This window comes from Anas acuta, chromosome 1, assembly GCF_963932015.1.
Source record: "Anas acuta chromosome 1, bAnaAcu1.1, whole genome shotgun sequence".
Taxonomy (NCBI): domain Eukaryota; kingdom Metazoa; phylum Chordata; class Aves; order Anseriformes; family Anatidae; genus Anas; species Anas acuta.
The window spans coordinates 147263281-147274182 of record NC_088979.1 but is presented as its reverse complement, the minus strand read 5'-3'; the positions used below and the strand labels follow the sequence as shown (position 1 = coordinate 147274182).

Below are 10902 nucleotides of genomic sequence, written 5' to 3'. Positions count from 1 at the left end.
AACACAGGACCTCTGTGTACAGCCATTAGGGACTACCTGGACGTGCTGTGTGTGTGTTGAGGCAGTTATGAGGAGGGTGAAGTTTTAATGGGAAACGTTGGTGAAAAACCCGTGACAGGAACGGTGTACTCACAATGATGGTTTTAGCACACTTTGGCTGGCATCCGATCTGGATGGTGTACATCCTCATGTTGCTTTCCGAGAAGACACAGTATTTCTTCTGCCCTGCCTGGGCGAAGATTGGAGAAACAGCTGCACTTCTGTGTAATATTGATCAGCTACTTTCAAAAGTTTTTAAAAAATTGACATTATGTATGCTGTGCGCTGACTCATACATTTGCAATGAAAGCTAAGGAAATACTTGCAGCAATAAAAATGAGTTAGCTAAAATGATATTTGCTGGAGAATATATGTTCAATTTAACTAAGTGCCCTGTGGCAAAGATGTCTAATATTGCCTCTGCTCAGAAAAAGTTTCCATTCAACCTTTCTTTCTGCAACATTTCGTGTTCTTTCCAGTTCTCTTTTGGAAAACCAAATGTCGAAATACTGCAAAAACAGCTGTTAATACGTTATCTTTCAGGTCTGGAAACAGTAGGGGAAGTTTGCTTTCAGGAGAAGATGAACCAGTCTGGCTGTACGCTTGTTAGAAGATTAAGATAAGCATCCAGCTGCTCATTATAAATTAAATGTTAACATGTTTGAGTTCTACCCATGAGCACTTTGGTAGGGCTTTGCCAGCCAATTATTTTAATTGGGTGTATGGGACTTGATCTCTTTTGGAATCCTATTACTGACACAATTAGTCTAATTAAAAAAAAAAGAAAAAAGAACAAGTATAAAGAAAAATATGATTATATAAGCCAACAAAGGGGCTTTCCCAGAGAACTCATTGTGGCCTTCCAATACTTGAAGGGAGCATATGAACGAGAGGGGCAACACCTATTACATGTGTTGTTAGTGACAGGACAAGGGGAATGGTTTTAAACTAGGACAGGGGAGATTTAGGTTAGAAATTAGGAGAAAGTTTTTCACTCAGAGGGTAGTGAGGCACTGGCACAGGTTGCCCAGAGAGGTTGTGGATGCCCCATCCCTGGAGGCATTCAAGGCCAGGCTGGATGCAGCTCTGGGCAGCCTGCTCTAGTGGTTGGTAACCCTGCCGAGAGCAGGGGGCTCGAAACTACATGATCTCTAAGGTCCTTTTCAACCCAGGCCCTTCTATGAAATTCAGACAGCAAGAGGCTCTGGGTTTCCTCGTGGTTGACAAGGGCCTGCTAAATATCCACAGTTCCCATGTGTGGGACCTGGGCACCTGAAGTCTTTACACCCTCCAAGTCTCTGTGTGTTCGTAACACACGGCACGGTGCTGGGGTCAGGTTGACCATGCTCTTCTGTACTCTCTGTCAGAAGGGTAGAAACTGCTGCTGTAATTCCTTGTGTAGCAAACACTCTGGACCATGCTCAGCTCTCTCATAGTTTTGCATAGTGGAGCTAACCTTTACAGTTAAGGAATTCTTCAGGTGCCCCAGTGTAAACTAAAAACTACTCTTTCAAGATACAACTGTTTTTAAGCTGCTCTTGAGTCTGCTCCCTTGCTCACAGGGTGGTTTAGATCAAGAGTGGATTGAGTCTGCTGATTGTGAGTAAAGTGTGTAGCAGGCCATAATAACCATGATGACTTGTTGAAACTGAGGCAATCATATAAAGCAAACAAAACCAGGATTGAATGCATCTGTGCTCAGTTTTGATTAAAAAAAGATAATAGTTCTAATGAGAAAGTACTCACTATTTCTTTTGTTCCTGGGGGACAACTTGTTGGCTGTGAGCAAATTCTGCACTTTTCCTTAAACACAAATAGAAGGTTGTTAACAAAGTCCGTGTAGAGCTACAGGCAGCTTATTTAATAGAAGAATGCATAATTTCCTGTTATATTTCCCCAGCCCCAAGGTGAGTCAGGAGGTGCATAGTCAGAATAAACCCTTTGTTAAAGGTGGTGAGAGCAGCTGGATTGCTCAATAAGGAAGAACATCCTCACCAGCTGGTCTGTAGGGATTGCTCACAGTAAGCCTTCTGCCACAGAAAGGAGAGGGAAAGCTCTTTTAGTTATGCTACGCTCTGCTAAGGTGATGCTTTCCAAAGACCTACCCATTGAAATCACAATATGAAGCAAATCATAGGCTTAGATATGGTTTACTTGTGGCACAAGGGCAATGGCAGTTTAGAGAAATCTCATGTGGTCCTATACTATGTGTGTATGCAGATATAACCTAGAATTATTCGCACCTGTAAGGTCAGGTCCTGCAAACCCCCTAAGTATATGGTATATAGCTGATATACAATGTTTAATATTATTCCTATTTAGCTAAATCTGTGCTTACTTTTAGAAAGGCTTAAATGTTTGTTGAAGTATGTTGCTGCATTAAAACATAGCACGGAAGATAATTTTCCATGAGAAAGTAAAGGACTGTGCCTAGTGCCCAACTGAACAAAGCTGAGGAAAAGCCATAAGTGAAATATAATAAAATATGGGGCTGTATTCCAGGGAAAAGTATTAGTCTACAAAAGTTTGTGCCTGTAAAATATGCCTTAGCTAAAGCACAAGTCTCACTTTGTCCGCGTTGTCTAGCCTATTGTGTGTTCCATAAAAAGGAAGGTATGCTGCTGGTTTGCTGTCCCATTTCACTTGTTCATGAGAAAAGACAAAGGAAACCTTTCTCTGCTAGTCTGAAGAAACCACATCTTATTCTTTGTAGGAATTTAAAACCATTTGTATTTCATATGTAAAAGGAAAAAGAAATGGGGAGAATGATTTTCTCAGAGGGCACGAGGAGTTCATGTGTATATGTGGAGGTAATCTTTATCTGGAATGAAAAGAACCTATTTTCCATTAGTATAAATATTTTACATTGCTCCCACCTCTAGCAACTTTATAAATAAGTGGCTTGGCTGAGAAGATGTGTCAACATAGTGCATAATTATTTACTGAAAAATTAAAACTTAGGAATTGGCTTATTACTGTGGTATTCTATTTTATCCAGGCTGTCGGTATAGTCAGTATACTAATTGTAGAATCAAATCATTTTTTACTGTTGCCAAAACTCTGATAGGAATATCCTTAGTGGAAACTGCATGCACTCCTTTCTCGCAAATAGTGTCATTTATCCTGTATGCTTTAGCGGTGTTTTACTATGGCCTCTGATAGGCCTTTAAGCATCTATACAAACAGAACCACTTACAGTGATCACAGTATCATTAATATCACATCTATTCTTCTTGATTTCCAGGACTTTTCCCAATCCGTGGATAATTCCTTTGTCTGTTGCAACATTTGCATAATTTAGAGGTGCATCATTTATGAACAGCTGCAAAAGAAATGCAATCAGAAAGCAGCAGAGATGTTTTGTAGTTATGTGGTAACAGGAGCGGTAGTGGGTGAAAGAAAAAGCAGTGTATATGGCTTGCTTCAGGAAAACTGAAGGGTGCAGTCAACTTCAAGCACTTGCACACATCCCAGTTGATGCATTTAAGAGCTTTGCTGGACTGGAGCGCATGAGATTGTTGAACCTGTTGAAGATCTTTAGCATCTTTAGGATTTGGCAGAGCTGATTTTTCTACTGTAGGGTGTCAAGGTAAAGGGTTTGACGAAGGAATCTGAAACAAGCCGAGCTGGGGGGGTGGGGAATGAGGGAGCTTCAGGGAAGACCTTCTGGCAGCTGTTCCTTCAAGGAGGGCTTCTAGCATCTCACTGCTACCCCACACTCCCTCAGCCCCATGAGCAGCTGTTTTTTCCAAGGTTCTGCAGAGCAAACAGCAGGACCAAAACTATTTTGCTGAGGAGCTTTCTGTCCTCCTTTGCCTGTGCCCAGAGGAAGCTCTGAGGCAGAGAGGGAGGACAACTAAGTTCCCTTCTTGGCCGTGCCACAGAATTGGATGGGTTGCTTAATCTTTCTGTGGTTGGCTTTCCCATGAGTGGTGCTGAAAGGCAATTCATATTTGTTGCCAAGTGCTTCGAGCTCTTAGGTCTGAAAGCAGAGTAAATCCATATAAAATAGAATTCCTGTGTTATAACTGAAGGCAGGTTTCTAATAGCTGTTGGAAGTCAGATTAATGACTGCTTTATAATGCAAGCTTGTGGCTGCTAGAGATGCATGTCCACCATAGTAGCTTCTAAGAAGTGATGCTGAATGTGAAGAGCATAATTGAAATCAAATCCAATTGCCCCTTCCAGTGTGACTTTGAATTAAGTAGGTCTGAAAGAGGCATTCAATATGAGTGACATCATTTGTGCTGTTAAGTCCCAGAAACTGATGTGGTGTTCACAGCTCTTTTTGGCTGCTTACTTGCCACGAAATTGAGCAAATGAGGACTGCAGTACCTGGCTGTTGTGGAGGAAGAACCCAATGTGGTAAGAGAACCCAAGCATGGTCTCCCTGTGCATGCCATTGTGCAGGTCATTCTTCAGGAGCTTTTCATCTATCAAAACGTGATATCGGATTTGATCCTCAACCTGAAAACAAGCAGTTAAATTCAGAGTTACATAACAAAGCATGAAAAGTTATTTGGGAAAACTTTTCCCAAAGAGTATGAGCAAAATTGCTTGAATTTATGGAGAAGCTCTCCAGCAGTCAGGTTATTTCATATTTTCTACTGTGCAGAGTCTGCATTCCTGTCATAAAGCAACTTTTACTGGTTATGGGGGATAAAAGGCTAATGAACTGGTGGGGACAAAGATTTGTTTGTTTCTGGCAGAGTCTCTGTGTATAGGGCTGGCTGACAGATGCAGTGAAAAGTTAATCAGATGATTTTCTTAGGATACACTCTGAATTTTACATTTGATATCAAAAGTAGCTCATTCAAGAATGTTTTTATAATCTCCTTACCCATTCCTTCTCCCTAAGGCAAAACCTGAATAACCTTTAAATGAATGTTTGCGCTAATCCCACTGCCTACTGTCCCCTTGGTTTGAACATTCATACTGTTACTTGCTCTTTGGCTCCTTCAGAGGTGTGTGAAAGACTGAAGTAACCCCAGGCTGAAATATTTGTGACATTGCCTGGCTTTGCCCACAAGGTGAAGTAGTGGCCTTTACATCTCATAGCTGGGACCAATTCTGTTTTGTTTTCCACAGGCTTGACAAAGAAATATTGGCAGGCAGAAAGGCAATTAAGATAGAGCTAACTGCTAAGGTATAGACCTCCATCAATGTCCAACCCTGTTTAATCCTGCTGACTTGTATGCTTTGAAGGAAAAGTTAACTCTGGTCCATCTTCATTTCTATGTTTAATCACCAACAGAGTGAGAAGTCACTTGGAACAAAACCTTGCTTTCTCAGAGGCCAAGAAATGGCATCTCTTCCCTGTGCTGAGCTCTTCCCTCTGAAGTAAAGTTTTGTAACACAAGGTGTTTTGTAAAAAAAAAAAAAAAAAAAAAAAAAAAAAAAAGAATGAGGCTTAGGCAGACTTCATCTTCCTGTTGTTTTCTGATTTTCTTTTTCAAACCACTATACCACACAAGGTTGGGAGCATGGAAGAAAAATGGAAGAAGCATACTTGTAAGCAGTGAAAATGAAAATAATTTCTGTGTGTGCACAACACAAGTCTGACAGGATCGATGCCTTAAAGCTATATATGTGTCTCTCAAAGATTTATTATAGATGCTTCTTATAGTGATGAGAATATCATTAAAACTAACTAAAATAGTGTTCAAAAGTCATTTGAGAAGATTTGGGTTGATCACGTGTGATTTCTTCCGATGAGGTAGCAATCAGGACTTTTGTCATGGGTCTGCTGGTTGGAGGTAAATGTCTTGAGATGAGTTATTTGAACTCTGTGTTCCTCAGCTTCCTGGCTGTAAATGGAGACCATGGAAGTAGGGAGAGAGAGCACAGGGCGAGTATTTATGGAAGGGGCAGGGAAGTATTAATGTCATTGTGCAAGTCATGAGTGAAGCTTCCTCTGCAAGGGGTGGTTCTTGATACTTGGATTTAGTAAAGCAGTTTCAAACTGGAGCAAATGTGAAGAAAGGAGCTGGGATGACCCAGGAAACAGCATAACTTGGGAGAAGACTGACAGGACTGAGAAGGCCATTTGGCCTTGTAAGTATGTCAAGATATAAATGCCAGAGAAACAGAAGTTGTTTCAGCTAACACATGATGCTGGCATCAGAATAAAGGAATATGAACTGGCCAGAGGTGTGCTGTCAAAATAATATAAACTGGCTCTGGGAGTGAGGCCAGAGGCTGGCATGGGAGAGGTGGAATGGCCACATCTGTGCTGATATGAGGAGCTGGTGGCAGGGTCAGGCATGAGCCTGGTGTGGGTTGCTAGCAGAGGGCAGCAGCAACGGGTTTGCCAGAGGAAATTCTTCTAGACAGGAAAACTTCAGATATTTTTCTGAACCCTGAACCCTGGGAATGGCCAGCAGTGCTTGTAAGATGGGACTAGAAATGGTTTGCAGGAAGTAGCTTGTGGATGCTGTTCCAGCAGGAGTGACATGGACAAATGTCTCACTAGTTCTAGGAAAGAGTCAGAGTATTTTGGAGCATTATTAATGATGGTGTTGCCAGTGATGATGGGGGACTGGACTTGTTCACCTAGGAAATTAATTTCAGTGTTATTCCTGGTCATTCCTGTACTGATCTCCTTTTAGGGTGTAAGACGGGAAAGTCTAGTGATGAAATGTCTTGGATATTATTGGAGTTGTTTTATTTTAGAGAAGGACAAAACCCAGAACAAGCAGCTAGGCTCCTCTAGCGAGACAGGAAAATACATGTGGATCCTCCCCTCCTCATCTCCTCTGGTGGTAAAAACAAACTTACTGGTTTCCTGGAAAACTAATCCCTCCTCCTATTTCTGTATGCTTTCAATTCATCCACTTGACACTGAAATGAGAAACTGAGTTGTTAAGAAATATCCTGTGAGTAATACGTACCAGAGTAGAAATGTTTTTTTCGCTTAGGTAATTTTCTATGGCATCGTTATTTGGAGCAAACACCGTGTATGTATTTGCAGCTTCTATCTCGTTTGCCAGGCCGTATTGCTGTTGTGAAACACATTTAAAACAAACAAACAAAAGAGGATGATCACTGATAGTCTGATAGTAGTTCAAATGCAAACCTCTATACTTAAAAAGGTGTGAAAGCTTACGATAATGTAGCCCCTGAAAATGGAGTAATCGGGCATTTGCTCCAGGCGGGCCAGCAGCCTCGGCATGACAGTGCTTCGGAGGGGAGTCAGAACCTGGAAAAAGGGCAGATATATCCCGTCAATACATGTGCACGTGCTATGGTTGCAGCTGCAAGGAGCAGATGCAATAGAAAATATTCTACACAAGTAATGTTTTGCAAGAGCTGTTGACTATGTTCCATTGCTTGCGGTGCAGAGGAACAAATCCTCCCTGCCTGGCCATATACCTTATCAATAACATGTATGATCCCGTTTGTGGATGCGATGTCGCCAGCCACGATGTGAGCGCCCTCGACAGTGAGGTTCTGAAAGGAGAGGAGAGGAGAGAGGGTTTGCTTTGGCACTGTGGGAGCTGCAGCTTCCTGGCGTTTTGTGCTGTGGCTTTCCACACCTTTCCAAATACTGGCCTGGGGCTCCACCACAGCCCTGCTTAGTGCCAGGCCAGGCCAGAGGCCAGGTTGCCCTCAGGAAAACAAGTACAAAAGAGGTGATGTGGGGACTCTGTGCTGCTCCTCATGTGCAGGACAGCAAAGCCATGGGGTAACACTGGGGTGGTTACTCAGGGTTGGTGCACTCACCCCTGCCCATGGTAGGATGGGCTCCTGTCCACACCACTGCTGTCACGCGCTCCTGTGTCTGAGCATCCCTCAAGAACCCCATTCATGGTTTTTCTTTCAATGGGGAAAACTCTTCCCTCCCATGACAGGGCTGATGTGCTTAAACGTGCCATATGTATTTCCAGAAAATCCTCCTCAGGACATGGAGCATTAAATAAAAAGGCTGAGGTGGAAGGGCTCTCAGATGTAGCTATTTACCTTTAAAAATACCTGTGTGTGGTTTGGGACTATCGGGTTGCACATGCAGATATGTGTGTAACACCACCGCTTCCTCCTACCTTCCCAGTTCCCTAAAATAAGTTATTGGGTTTCCCTGATGCATTTTATCTTAATTTAGTTCACAGGCAGTTCTGGGCAGGGACTATGCTTCCGCTTTGCAACGAGATGGTTCAGAGTTTGCAGCAGCTACCGTGCCATTAGGAATAAATGATACTGCTGACAAATCTCAGCTGAGAAAATCTGTGGGGAAAGCCAAGTTAATGTTCCTCCCAGAGGGCCCCTTTAATTGATCTGTTCCTTTAATTTTGTGGCATAGTCTTTAAAATACAGGTACATAATGTTTGTATGGTTTTGTGACACAAAAATGCTGGTGGCAGTGATGGTCAGGGTCTGGTGTATGGTACCACAGTGGTTTGCAGGTCATCTCACCCCATTTTCTTTAGACAAGTGTAGGAAGTTGCTCTGTAGAGATGTTGGCAGCATATCAGAGGACGATAAATTCTGGAAATCAGCAAAGCTGTAAGCTCCTGTCAATACATGATACCTAAAGGAAATTAACTGGATTTTAAGGTTTTGTATTTTCTCATTTCTCTTTTTCTAGATAAATACATTTGGTATGTCTAAAACTGTGGTTTAAAGCAGGAATTATTTTGAACAGTGCCTAGTTCAGCTATGTTCTGATCTTAGCTTGACCTTTAAACATTTCTGGCATGATACAAATAATGTCTTTGTTTTCAGTGGAGTTGCTACAGAGATTTATAGCACTGTAACTAGAAGGAATATCCCATGTCCCTCCCTTAAAAATGTAAGATCTGTCTTGCTGTAGTGGCTTCATAATAAAGACTTGCTTGGAATGAAAAGTAATTCATCAAAAACAAAACCAAACCATTAGCGTACTTCAGTAGAGTTGGGATGTTACTCTTCGACATCCAAAAAGCTTTCTCATCTTCATCCATGTTTTCAATTGCTTGAGGAGAAGGCACGAGGATAGTTAGATTTGAGGTGGTGGACAACACTGAGTTTATCTCAGCCTCCTGCACGAAAGCAAAGCAGGTAAAATAATTTATCTTAATGATGACCTATAAATAGCAACTCGTGACTTTTTAGCAAGGTGGGGTATGTGACGTTTTTTGGGACTGGCCTGGAAAGGAAAAACTATTATACAGAGCAATGACTTGAACAAAAGTACATAGTGCTGTACAAAAATGGTAAATGAGCGTCTATATTTTACATAACAAATTGCCAGCATTTAAAGGGCAACAGGGAAGTTTAGGTCAGAATTGTTTTTTTATATATATTTTTTAATTATTAAATTATTTATTTATTTTTTAAAATCATGAAACACAGGAGAACTCAACTCCCACAAAAGCTAACCTGGAATCTATTTTATCTACCTGAATTTAAATAAAATAATAATAAATAATAAATTAATCAGTCTGCAAAGTACTACTGGTTACTGAAAGCTTCAATTAACCTGCTCTTGCAGAGCACTCCACACTACTTAATAGATAGAAGCATTGCGATCCATGAAATAAGAAACCCACGTAACACAATGTTCACATTTGAAGTAAGACTATTTAACGTGGCTGGGATTTTTTAAGATGTCCAAGGGACGTCCATGCCCACCAGTGCTGCAGTGGGGCTTGCTGCTGACAGCTCTAATTTTAGCTGGGGGATGTAGGCTCTGTAGTATGCAAGGACTGATTCATCTCCCATATGTCAGTGTCTGCCTTACAGATGGAAGGAGTCTTCACTGGACAGGATTTTTCCAGTTGTGTGGATTTTCTTTTTTTTTTTTTAATTGTTTTTGAGAGGGGTGCAGGGAAAAGGAGAGTTGAAGTCTTGAATGTGGTTTTGGTGAAGATGAGGTTCTCCAAACTTTTTGCAGGCTCCACAACTTGCTATTTTTGATACCGTAAAACTTGAGAAAGCCATGTGAGCTTGTATTCTACCTTTTTGCAGCTGGTATGCTGCCTGGAAGATGGCTTATTCTGGACGTTTCTTCTATATCCATACTGGTTTTTAAGTCACAAAGGGAATTATCTCCTTTAAATATCTGGGAGCTTTGTCTCTGTTAAGATCACGTTTTTTTCTAGCTAGCATCACTGTCACCTTCCAAATATTTAAATATAGAAATAGAAACAGACTTCCCTTTTTCACCCTTCCTAACCAGCAAGAAAAATATTTGGTTATGAAATATGGTAAACATCACATTCCTGCTCAAGTATGAAGTTAAAAACCACACAGATGGATATACCTCCCTATCTTGCTCATGTTTGTAGCTATCATTATATTAGGAATTTCTTTGAACTATCGCAGAAATTTCCACATCTGTTTCAATAGATTATACAGAATCTGCTCCCTGATTCTTTTTCTCCTGCTTCATTATCTAAAGAGCACATTCATTAGCAGGTGGGCAGCCTTTCCTATTGTGCTCATTTCTTTAGCTTCATTAGCTTCACTCTCTTTAGAGCTGCTGGTGCTACAGTCTGAGCCCGGAGCCAAGCAGATAACTGATTTAAATTAGCCACAGTGGCCTTGCTTTCAAGTAGCTCCCTGAGGTCCCTGCTGTAATCACGTGCTTTAATGGTCCCTGAGCAGTCTAAGTTTGAAAAGCACGAAAGCAGCTAATACGCCATAACTTCTGCTTCTTGTGCTATTTATTAATGTATCACTGTTCCGTTCACTTTGTCATGTACTTTCTGTACACTTCTTATATTTAGGTTTTAAACTCCATAGAAGAATATGGTTTTGATCTTTGTTCATACCAATGCCAACCTCAGTGGGGTAGAACCTCTAATATTACCGCTGCCCGTAGCATGTGAAAATAAGGTCAGCAGTAATCTAAGTTGGTGTTTCTTCCCTGATTTAAAGCCAAACAAG

General features: G+C 41.3%; 1 protein-coding gene and 1 long non-coding RNA gene across 2 annotated transcripts in view; one reads left to right on the top strand and one right to left on the bottom strand.

The window, feature by feature from the left end:
* STAB2 (stabilin 2) overlaps positions 1 to 10902 on the bottom strand; it is an 87161-nt gene that overhangs the window by 32251 nt on the left and 44008 nt on the right. Inside the window, exons 29-37 of the mRNA XM_068664148.1 lie at positions 8917 to 9053; positions 8449 to 8563; positions 7411 to 7488; positions 7145 to 7237; positions 6930 to 7037; positions 4375 to 4506; positions 3236 to 3361; positions 1786 to 1842; positions 134 to 229 (exon numbers count right to left, since the gene is read on the bottom strand). Coding sequence (XP_068520249.1) covers positions 134 to 229; positions 1786 to 1842; positions 3236 to 3361; positions 4375 to 4506; positions 6930 to 7037; positions 7145 to 7237; positions 7411 to 7488; positions 8449 to 8563; positions 8917 to 9053 — 942 coding nt within the window. The remainder of the gene's footprint in view (positions 1 to 133; positions 230 to 1785; positions 1843 to 3235; positions 3362 to 4374; positions 4507 to 6929; positions 7038 to 7144; positions 7238 to 7410; positions 7489 to 8448; positions 8564 to 8916; positions 9054 to 10902) is intronic.
* LOC137846286 (uncharacterized) overlaps positions 5649 to 10902 on the top strand; it is a 176769-nt gene continuing 171515 nt past the window's right edge. The window contains exon 1 of the long non-coding RNA XR_011090437.1: positions 5649 to 6093. This is a non-coding gene — a long non-coding RNA (uncharacterized lncRNA). The remainder of the gene's footprint in view (positions 6094 to 10902) is intronic.